The 12495-nt window shown below is 36.6% G+C and overlaps 1 protein-coding gene across 1 annotated transcript; it reads right to left on the minus strand.

The window, feature by feature from the left end:
- Positions 1-3282: 3282 nt before the first annotated feature.
- LOC137956419 (uncharacterized protein At5g19025-like) lies at positions 3283-11641 on the minus strand. The gene is made up of 2 exons (XM_068803907.1): positions 10762-11641; positions 3283-3790 (listed from the first exon to the last, which is right to left on the minus strand). The coding sequence occupies exons 1-2, from the start codon at positions 11388-11390 to the stop codon at positions 3748-3750; spliced, it is 672 nt and encodes a 223-aa protein (XP_068660008.1). The 5' UTR covers positions 11391-11641; the 3' UTR covers positions 3283-3747.
- Between the last annotated feature and the right edge of the window lie 854 nt (positions 11642-12495).

Consider the following 12495-nt stretch of genomic DNA (forward strand, 5'->3'; position numbering starts at 1 on the left):
GGTGAAAACGGAGGTCACTAACTTACAAATTGTTCGTTCCAGTTGTTGATGTTCCCATGCCCAAGTTCAAGCTATCTGGAATATGAATCCATCTTCTTTGAAGATACCATTAAAATTCTTGAGTTTGATCCTGATTCGACATTACAAGTATATTGATTGTTCCCCAATAACCGAATACTTTTTTCTGTAAAGACTGCATATTTGATTCCATCCATAAATCCATTTTCTTCCCTATGAGTTCCAGTATCGATAAGAATTCGAGTTCTTACTCTCCATATGTTATGGTATGAATATACCATACCAATTCGTTATGTATGGATGATGAAATTCCATTGATACAGAGCCAATTCCAATAGACTTATTGGACGTTCCCTTTGGCGTGCATCCAGCAGGAATTGAACCTACGAATTTGCCAATTATGAGTTGGGCGCTTTAACCATTCAGCCATGGATGTGTAACAGAGATCATCGTCATCGTACATCGTGAATAACCAAATTCCAATTGAAATGAAATCTTTAGGAGGAATCAATGATAGGACATCAAGAGAAGAGCAATTAATTACCATTTGTGCCACCTCCTTGATGTGGGCAATATTATTAACTTAATGTCACTTGAGGTGTCTTCCAACACTTCCCTTAAGCTAGTAGGGAGAAAACATCGTAGATACTCAACTTACTGCATTTAGTGTTTAAGATCTTGAATGTGACTGGTTTTTTAAGAATGTCTACCACCTGCCCTTGTAATGAAACATGACTGAGAGATAAGATACTATCTTGAAATTACTCCCATATAAAATAGTAGTTTACCTCAATGTATTTTGTCCTCTCATGGAAGATAGGATTTGAAGTGATATAAATGTCTGCTTTGTTGTTACAATATAATTTCATAGAAACTCCTATATAGAATATCAATTCAGTAAAAATGGATTTGATCCATAAGAGCTCATTGACTGTGTGGGTCATAGCTCTGTATTTTGCCTTTGTATTGGACCTCACAACCACATTCTACATTTTGCTTCTTCATGTACCCAGGTTACTGCCAACTTAGGTACAATACCCTGAAGTAGAATTCATTGCATATCTTTTCTTTGACTTATTTTATGTTATTCGCATCACTACTAGTTAAGATGATATCATCCACATAAATTGCTAGTAATATTTTTTCCTTTAAGTACTTGATGAAGACGAAATGATCTACTGAGCACCGGCTAAATCCAACCCGTAACATTGCTTGGCAAAATTTGTCAAACCATGCCTGAGGAGACTATTTAAGCCCATATAGAGACTTTCTCAATTTACATATAAACTCCCCCTCAACCACAAAATTAGTGGTTTATGCATATATATATCTCCTATTTTATGTCCTCATTCAAAAAAAATATGTTTGACATCCAATTGAAATACAGACCAAAAGGAATTAGCAGCTAGAGATAATAAGATGACTACCGAATTTAATTTAGCCATTGTGGAAACAATTTTCTCATAATCCACTCCATAACACTGGGTGTATCCCTTGGCAATGAGTCGGGCTTTGAGGGGAGCAATAGAACCATCTAAATTATGTTTGATAGTAAAAACTCATTTGTTAGACACAAGTTTCTTGCCGGTAGGAAGATGAACAAAGGCCTAAGTCTAATTTTCATATAAGACATGCATTTCCTCTTCCATGGTAGCCTAACAAAAATGAAATCAAACAGATTAATTTTATATAATAAAATACCCTCTTTTTATTTATATAATTTCATGATTGTAATATTATTTTAAATACCCTCTTTTCATTTAAAATAAAAAACTTTCTGAAATAAAATTTAAATCTATTAAAGTAATTTTATATAATAAATATCCTTTTATATTAATTCCTTATTTTTAATATTATATTTAATGACTATTTTAAGAGTGAGAATTTAGATATTGTAAAAGCAATAATTTGATTAACATTTGGGTATTATAAAAGCAAGGATTTTTTTTAATTATTATGTTTTTAATTAAATAAATAGCATTAATTTATTATTATTTATTAATTTCTTTAAAATATATTTTTGCTTTGATAAATAGAATTATCTTATAAAATTAAATCTATAAAGTAATTTTTTATAATAAATACCCTCTTTTTTATCTACATAAATTTATGGTTTTTAATATTGTATTTAATAAACATTTTAAGATTAAAAAGTAACAATTTGATTAAGCATTTGGTTATTAAAAAAGTAAATTTTATTTTAGGTATTTTTTTATACATTTAATTGAATAAATGGAGTTAATTTATTTTTGAAAAATATTTATTAATTCAGACAACATTAGAAATTTCAAGTTCTTCTCTTTGAAGTTTGAAAGTAGGAACTTTCCAAAAGTCGAGGGGATAGAGGCTGGATTATGTTAGGCTCAAGATCCCCAATTGAGTTAATTTTGGTGATAAAAAAAACACCTAGTCACTAATGAAGTGGATTGAGAATGAGTGCCTCGGTGCAGCCCTAGAGGGCACAAGTGCCATTGGTAGGAGTACATTATTTGGAAGCATCAATCACCTGGGCATGCAGCTCATAAAAAGCACCAAGAAAATGTTTAGTAGCCTACTCATTTGACAGGCACAAAACCGACTGAATGACGCCATACAGTAAGTAAAAGAAGCTAGCAACTCATGCTAGAAAATACATCGTCCAAATGACCTAAAAACACCAGCAAAAAAGAGCTCAACACAAGTAACAAGCAATCCCCGATAAAGAGAGAAATAAAAGAGAAGAAAAGAAGAAAAACACGGCCAAGCCAAGATGATCATATGGCTGGATTAGCCTCGTTCGACTTGATGAAAAGAAAGCAAAGCCCCGAAGGAGAAAAGGAGAGAAAAAGAAGAAAAGAAGGGTGCAGAGAGAGCCATCCACCCGAGACAAATCGACCAAAATGCATGTAAAAAAGTCAAAAATAAAGATGATGAACACCAACCAAATGATTGCAACTCAATCTAATGATTGGCAAGAGAAAAGTTTTTTGTTAGAAGTTGTACACCAGAACAACTAGACAAATAAGGCAGGCACATAAAATCTAGAGAAGAAGAGGCATTGAAGGAAGTCGACGGTCTCTCTCTAGAGTCATCCTCCTCATCCAAATCAAATGTCCTAAAGAAAAGAATGAGCAGAAGCCCATATCAACCGAATAATCCCAACTCGATCACAGATCAAATTCCAAGGCCTCTAGGACAACTATCTCACTTTAAATCAATTTTAGAGATCATTTTGGCTTTCAGAAAAGGATATCCCACAAAGAGCTAAGTATTTCCAAACATGTATATGACGCACCGCATTCTCTCAGTTGTATATGATGCACCACATTCTCTCAGTTGTATATGATGCACCACATTCTCAGCAGTGAACAAGAATAGTAAAATATAGCTATGGACTTTAGGATCAGCAAGACTACATTATCACGAAAATACAAAGAATGGCAAACAGTTAAATATAGCAAGCCAACATCGTGTTGCCCCCTTTTCATGTATTTATTTGTATAGACTATAGACTGCCTGTCTTTTTTCCAGTGCTCACAACCGAGAGGAGGAATCATCTCCTACGGTTGCCTCTAGCTGGAGAACATATCATCGTTCCTTTTTTCTATTTTTGAATTTTTTTTTTACTTCAAATCGAAAGCTACATAAATCATGGTCCAGAAAGGTGATGATCTCCCAGTGAAAATCATTGTGCAGTGAGACAAGCAGATGGGACTGACCATGTAAATACTGGACCTCGCCAAACGGCCATCAGCGGTGGTCTCCTCCATCAATTGCTAAACTACCCATCGCCCTGCAATCAACAACCAATAATAACTTCCCATTTTTTTCCTCTAATCTCGAAGAAAATATCATGCAGTAGAAATAGGTCAAAGCCCTCAAGTAAGAGAATTTTATACCATAAGAACATAGAGACAACAAAACAAACTCAAGATCCAAAAAGGAAATCCTCCATACCCTAAACCAACTAAACTATTTCCATGCAAAAAGAATCAACGAAAGAGTCTTTTAAGTTTCCATGGATCTGGTCATTAACTCATCAAGAATCATTCTAGGATGTATCAAACATGCAGTTGCATAGATGGCCATCAATCCTTAAAAGTCTAGTCAGCAACGCACAAACAAATCTATTTATATGGCTCAGCAAGATCAAACCCAATAGATCTTGCAGAAGTGTAATCTTGGTCAGTCATTCATAGTGAAATAGTCAACTCCAGAATCACTTCATGCAGTTGTGCAGTTGGAAATAACAAATATGTATGTCTCTAGCTGAAATTGCAAATACTGATCTACTGATTAATTGGTTGATAGTACTTGCGATTAGATCATGCCAGGTGAATAGCTTAAACAGCAAAAAATGTCCACAGATGCAAAAGTAAATGGAATTGATTGTAGCATATGATGCCATAAAGTAATAAGTTCCAGTCCAATTTATGGAAATTGACAAAGAAATTTCTACACTCAAGGACATTTTGATATTTTATCATATGACAGTATTTTGAAATTTCAACCGATAATTGGAAGAAATAATATGGCCGGCTGTAACATTGCATCTTTAGCTCAGAATAATGCATATTTCTAGAATTAAACACATGAAGGACATTGCCTGTAATTTCAATGTCTAGGGTCCTTTGGTTAATTTTAACCAAATTTTCAAAAATATTAGAATAAAATCAGAAAGTATCTTTTGCCCAGAAATATGTACATAAGTGAAGAAATTGAACATATGAGGGCTGCTTTTGCATTTTTATGTATAAGGGTATTTTGATAATTTTTTTGTAAAAAAAGAAAGGAGATGGTCCAAAATCAAAAGTTCACAAATCTACTAGAGTTCAGAAAAGCCCAAGGCCAAGGAATCCCAACAGAAGTCTGCCATAAATGCAAGAAGCACGTCATCAACCTGATTGGGGCAAAGCTGACTCAAACCAAACCAGATTCGACTTGAACCAACCTGACCTGAATTTACTTGAACTTGAACCAGTGGCAACAAGAACAACAAACCTGTTGATATCCCATGACTCTTGAGTTGTCATCTCTCTGAACTTTTGGATTTGTAACTCCTAACTGTCATCTCATGTTCTCCCATTATAATAAGCACAGAAGAACTCTATAAAACGGGGTGAAGAACACCAAGTTGAGGATCAGAAATAAAAAGTTAAGAGGGAAAAGACTTGAAATGGTGCTACCGCTATTTAGCCAAGATCTGAATTCCTAAAAAGCTCTTGCACTCCAAAACCAGCAACTTGAGGAGAAGAATCATAGGCATCTTCATGAGTAAGTTTAGGCTACGTTAACAAACATCTTTCCTTGTAATAGCTGAATAGTGAACTCACAATCGATCAATCTATAATATCAAACAAACTGGTAATTTTTGTTATTTTTTTTCTTTTCAAACTACTTTTTTGTAAGTTTGATTCACAAGGGAATGAATCACATAAAAAACTTAGACCTATAAAGCCTGAAACTGGTAGATCCACGGGATCCCTCAAAAAATGCAAAAGATAACTTGATTTCTGCAGTAGCTGGCCACACAGCACCAACCAGCTCAGAAAACATACCACGAGAAGTTTATACATCACACAAGTCCAACAATTATGACATGAGACAGTAAATCTGTGAGTGACAAAATTAAAATGCAGACCAGTGTCAACAACCAAAACCAACTCTCTCTCTCTCTCTCTCTCTCTCTCTTATTTTAACAGGGAAAAGAAATTTTTAATTCAATTTGGAAACTGACCCTAGGTTCAATTTTGAATGCACTCTAGGAGAACCCCCGTTTCAGCATTGCCTATATATTTCAGCCAACTGAATCCAATCAAATTTTAAGGTGTTCTGTCTTCCAAATTGCCTATATAGATCAGACAGCTATATTCATCCTTCCCACCATTTCTAAATGTTAAATGCTCAAACAGTGGTACAGATATTCCTACCATAGTTTTCTGTATTGTAAATATCTATATCATACAGCTGATTACATTTTGAGGCATTCAGTTTTTCTTTATTGCAAATAATTACCAGACAGCTGAATCCCTCCCACCCAGCCTCCCTCCCTCCCTGCACATCAAGTCAGGAGCTGAAGTTCAAACAGTGGTACAGAAGTTTGGGTCATGGTTTTCTCTATTGCCAATATATAGTACAGCCGAATTACATCAGATTTTGAGGTGATTGGATTTCTGTATTGCTAACACGGTGAACTATAGTTTTTAGAGGGATAGAGAAAGAGAAAGAGAAAGAGAAGAATTCAGAGCGTTGGAATGGCTCCGATTGGGAGAACCAATCTGCCTGCTGTGGTAATACTCTGAAAAATTCCAAGATTTCTCAACTTTTCAGCACTGACATCATCCAATGTTATGATGCAGGCAGTCTGAGCCTAGTAATGGGCTGCGTAGCAAGAAAAGGAGGGAACATTCAACAAAGAATTCTCCTTTAGGTCTATGCACTTAATTTTACACAAGTTATGAAAAAAATCCAAGAAACTAGAGCTGACGTAGGCAGAGCCCAGGATGATGTAGGTAGAGGAACCAGTTCTGGGGTCCCACAATCCAAAAAAGAGTGATTTTTCACTTGGTAATCCTCCATAGGATAGTAAATAGTTTCAGAACTGCTTAATAGGTAGTAGGAGCCATCAACCCTAGGGTTATGACAGGAGAAGAAGGCAAAAGTTCAGATTTTTACAACCAATCAAGGCAGATTTCTGGAAATCCCCTTTCTTGGAAGTAGCAGGCTTTAACAGAAGGAACTGGAGAAGAATGAAGGACTCCAACCAAGATTTACTGCTCTAATGCTGTGCTATAAGCTGTGGATAATGATTGAGCATCTTCAAAGGCCAATAATTGGGCTCTAATAGAGTCAAATTTTGGTCCTAAACCCTCCAAAATTTTGCAATATGTACCTATCCATTCTGTTTTCTTGTTTCCCTTTTATCCATAGTAACGCAATGGATAACACTTATATCTCCTGCAATATACCAACTAACTCACTACAATATGCAATGACAGAGCTCTGACCTCTCTTCAATACACACATAAACTACAAGAGATGATAAATCAGAACATGATCACATTATCTTTGTAGTTTGACCGAATCAACTCACAAAACTTACTATAATATCATGTTGAATTTCTAGAAAAGAGAAATATTTCATTAACTTGTTTTAATTTGAGTACAATGAGCCTTTATTTATAATAGAGGAAACAAGTAGAATCCGATTACAATTAAACTACCCTCAATTACACCCAAAATTTAATACTTAAAGATAAATCTTAGAATAATTAAACAACTGAATATAAATAGAAGACTGAAAAATGTTCATACAGCCACAATGAGCACATTTTCTGTTTGTTCTAGTATCACCTCTGCCATTTCCTATTCTTTGATTACCTCTTTCCTCTAGCTCTAGTGCTTCCAACTCTGCCCCTAGATGGCTCTGAGGAAATCTGAGAGTCCAGTGCTGATATAGAAATGCTGGTCACATCCTTATTTCCATAGGCTACAATACCATTTTCTACACACAATACTCTGCTATAAGTTGTGGATAATGATGGAACATCTTCGGAAGCCAATAATTGTGATCTAATAGAGTCAAATTCTAGTCCCGAACCCTCCAAAAATTTTGCAATATGGACATACCTGTCCATTCTGTTATCTTTTATCCCTTTCATACAATGACAGTCCTCTGACCTCTCTTGAGGCTAAACTTCATGGCATATAGTTCAAAAACTCATGACAAGTTGCTCTCTTGAGCATAAACAAACTCTAAGGAGTTCCACATGTCCTTACCAGTGTCACAATTCATAATTTGATTCCTTAAATTGGAATTCATGTGGTTAAGTAGCCAAGTCAACCTAACTATCCTCGGTTTCCCAGTTGTCATTCAATGGGACAGGTCATCCCTAATGAATTTTGACTTCTTCTTAGCCTTTTAAGTATAATTTGACTGATCGTGACCAACTCAAATAAGTTTGGCCATTCAGTCTTGATCATAATAGTGTCCTTCTCTTCTGAGTTCCCAAAGTCCCTCAAAGGGGTAGTAACCTCACTAGAGTCTGCCATGTATATTGCAAATATGGACTCTAAACAGCCCTAAAAACAGCAAACAACACATTATGCACAGGATCTGTGGGCCCCACTTCTCAGAAAAATGGAGTTTTTACTTGTTGGGAGAACCAATCTGCCCTAATATTTAATTCACTTGCTGCTCTAGGTAATACTCTGAAAAATTCAAAGATTTCTCAACTTTCTAGGGCTGACGTCTTCCAACCCAGTGATGATGCAGGCAGTTCAAACTCAGTAATGGGCTGTGCAGCAAGAAAAGGGGAGAATTTTCAACAAAGAACTTCATTAGGGCATAATTCCAGTTCTATGCACTTAATTTTGCACAAGCCATGAAAAAAATCCAAGAAACTAGAGCTCACGTAGGCTGAGCCCAAGATGATGTAGGTAGAGGACCCAGTTAGGGGGTCCCACAATCCAAAAAAAAATGATTTTTCACTCAGTAATCCTCCATAAGATAGTAAATAGTTACACAACTGCTCAATAGGTAGTAAGAGCAATCAACCCTAAGGTTATGGCAGGAGAAAAAGGCAAAAGTTCAGATTTTTACGAACCAGTCCAGGCAGATTTCTGGAAATCCCCTTTCTTTGAAGTCACAAGCTTTAATGGAAGGAACTAGAGAAGCATGAAGGGCTTCAACCAAGATCTACCACTTTAATACCATGTAAAAGAGCAAACTTTCGGGTTTTAGAGGGGGAGAGAGAAAAAAAAAATTCAGAGCGCTGGAATGGCTGGTAGGGGGGTCAAGCTCGGACCCCAAGTCTTTTATAGAGTTCTGAAATTAAAATTACGGAAATGTCCCTTCTCACTTTTTTTTTTGAAATAAGATGTGTAAACAGTATTAAAAGAAAAGAGAGATTACAATACCTTGCTAAACAGGGCCTCCTTCCACAACAAGGTGTTGGAGAGAGACGCCTAGTTTAGCCTGGGCATCCGCTAAATGATTAGCAGATCTAGGAATATAATTCCATTCCAATGTCCCTTCTCACTTAAAAACACTTACACTTAATATCTCCCTACATACTTATTCAAATTACATGAAAATTGAACTAGAGATAAAACTAAAAAGCACAGAGATAGTGTAGCTGCTAGACTTTATAGTAGGTGCAAAACAATGACATTGCCCTTCAGTAGATTTTCTAACAATATCAGACAGCTGATTTGCATCAGATTTTGATGTGTTTGTTTTCTGTATTGCCAATATATGTCAAACAGATGAATTACATCAGATTTTGATGCATTCAGTAGAGAATATATTAGCCGATATAGGCTGATACTCAGTTTTGAACTAAACATCTGCTGCCTCATATAAGATTTTGTAGGTATCCAATATAGTAAACGTTACCTTTGCTCCATCAATTAAATGACAACAATTTCTTCATCTTAGATCATCATACTGAAAGACCTTTTGTCATCCTATTTATATTTACATATTCCGTCTCAACCCTCAGAAAAAGACTAAAGTCTACATCATGAACTGACAAAGACCAAAATACTTGCACTCCTCCAATGAGAACTGAGACCAAAATACATGTTTACAAATTTCCCCACAGAACTCTACATCATGAACTTACAAAGACCAAATCATTTGGGCACTCAGATTGGAACTGAGACTTAGGCACCAACATGCCAAGATGACTACTTAAAACACCATCATTGCATAGAGTTCTTCTCATTCACATGCACAAAAGGTATAAAATATCACTGTCTCCACAGCATAACTATTTCCAGATTTTATTTTATTTTTAAACGTTGTTCCCAATATGACTAATTGACAAGGTTGCACATGAAAAAATAATGCACTTCAGTTCCCTCTTCATAACTTCATCATAATTCTTCACACTAAAGTTGGCCCTCTCCTTTTTCTTTAGACAATTGCCATACATTTAACACCTTCAAAATGGCAAACAACTGGACATCTGAATATCCTCATCTTCCCCATAACCTCTTTCCTCACAGCGATAATAAAGAATGAATTCACAAAACTTGAGGATCCATTGCACATTTTGTACATGAAGAAAGAACAGGAAAGGAGAGATAAACAAGAACAAATACCACAAACTGCTTCCACCTCAAAAAGTCAAACTGTAGTCACATTCTCATGATAGTCATGAGCACATGATGGCAATGACAATCATAAATCACAACCATGACTCTTTTCAATTACCACTAACAGCACAAATCTAGTGGGTTTAAAAAGAAAAACGAAAATTGAACTGCACGAAAATTCAACCTCCTCGTCCTAACGTCCATAATTCTATGTTCCTCTTGTAATATTCACATTCCCTGAAGTATTGCAGATTGCATTCATAAAATCCTGAGATCAAGTTAGCAGATCAACTATAATGGAAAGAACAAAGTCAGAGATCCTTTGCCATGGCCACGACCTTCAACAATTAAAAAGCAGATGCAGAAGTCTTTCTATAAAATAAAAACCCAAAACAAAATAACCTTACTACTGAAGGTCTCGTGGATTAAATAAAATTCTAAATCAATAGTATAAAAGAGCCCAATTATGTCTATAGCTCCACAAAACCGATTCAATAGCTAATCGGGGAAAGTAAAACAACAAATACAACAAAGCAAGTTGGAAAAAACTACTCTCTAATAAAAAAGAGCAATAAGTTAGAACTTCCATTTGCATGCATATATCCATGTTAATGAAATGCAAAAAACTCAGTTCTAAGCTAAGAAGCGAAAGGATTTACTCACTTCTTATGCCGCCTCCCTCTTTTGGGCCCCCAGGCCTCCAACTTGGCGACAGGGCAGCCACATCTGGACCTGAACAATAAGACCGCCCTCCCATTGGGCGGAGCCATCCTCCTGAGCTCGGATCTCAAACACTCGTAATCGGGGTTCCCCTCAGCCCCGCCCTTCCAGGGCAAAACGTCGATCTCCGTGGCGGCAGAAGATCTCAAACACTCCTCCGTCTGCAGCTGAATGTCGAATTCCATGGCCTTCTTGAGGCCCTTGCACTTAGGGTTACCACATTTCCTCGACCGGAAGCCGCCGCGGTGGAGGATGAAGAATGACGCAGCAAAGAAAGTAAGAAATGAGATAGAAAGTGGAAGCGGGGATATTGAGAGAGAGGGCGGGAGGAGGAGACAGAGGGAGTGAAAGAGGTAGGAGACAGAGGAGGCAATAAGGAAGAGAGAAGAAAAGAGGACTAAAACGAAGATGAGGAGGTCGATTGTAGCAGAGGGGGAGTGTTTACAGAGGAGAAGAGAATTAGGGTTAGGATTAGAATAGGAAGAGGGTCTCTTGGGTTTGAACGAAGGAGATGAAGAAGAAGAAGAGGAGGGCATGACGAGGAAGGAGAGGAGGAGCCAGAATAGCATCATATATTGCAAGCTAGTTCTGGTCTTGCATTTCAATTGCTCTTTCGCATCTTCCTCTACGGTCCCTGGCTTTGGCAGCAGCAGCAGCAGCAGCAGCAGCAGCAGATGATAAATGAAATTCCCGGAGGAAGAAAAAGAAAAAGGAAAAGAGACGGAGACAGAGGGGAGGCAGGCAGCGGTGTGCCGTCAGTCGGTGACGTGACTCGAGAGGGTCCGAACGCGGCGAGGGTAGCGGGCGCATGTCTCCTGTGGCCGTAACGTGGGGAGTTAAAAGGCTTACGAAACGATAGAATAGCTCCACAAGAGCACGAAACCGACCACCGAAAATGGTACGTTTAATGTTCTGGCATTCTTCCAACTGACCAACCGACTATGACAGCCAAGTGAAGCTAGCTCATCTGAGTGTATCTTCGCACTTAGTGTTAGTATAAACGACTTCATATGTACTAGAAAACAATTTTCAATATTAGTGTCTCAACATGAGAAATACATAAAAAACAAGAGAATCCTTAAACCTTTACAATACATTTAATTACAATATAATCCTTAAACCCTAAATTAGGTAAAACAACCATTATTACTGCACGAATAAGTTATTTAATGTATAATTAAAATATATTAATATATTTATTAATTGAATTAGATATCACCATGGTTACCAAATATTATAAGGTTAGAGTTTAGCATTCTTTATTTGAATTTTCAGATACTAGCAACTCAGCGGATTCTTTATTTAAATCTGTTCCATCCAAACTTTCTCACAGCTGCAATTTACTTGAAATAGATACTCCTTGCAAAGAGAACGAAAGATGTGTTGGAACATGCATTTGAAAGTGGTTGTCATGGAGACAACATTCAAAGTTGTAGTGAGATGCATTGCTCCTTATACAAGAGAATCCAGAGTTCAGTTGCACATGTCTGGATCAACAGTAAAAAAGTCTCTTCTGATTCATTTGTAGAATTCAGTCTCCTGGGTCTTTATGAGATCTACCTAATTGCCCTCTAGTTGTATAAAATGAACAGGAAACAGTAGATTATTGGAGTTCTTTCTTTCTATCAAGGGGTATTGTAATTACATATTCTTCTTGAAGTAATTACAAATAATTCA

This window comes from Aristolochia californica, unplaced genomic scaffold, assembly GCF_029961685.1.
Source record: "Aristolochia californica isolate CCGP_79_NKW_82.1479 unplaced genomic scaffold, dmAriCali1.0.hap1 SCAF_2, whole genome shotgun sequence".
Lineage (NCBI taxonomy): Eukaryota > Viridiplantae > Streptophyta > Magnoliopsida > Piperales > Aristolochiaceae > Aristolochia > Aristolochia californica.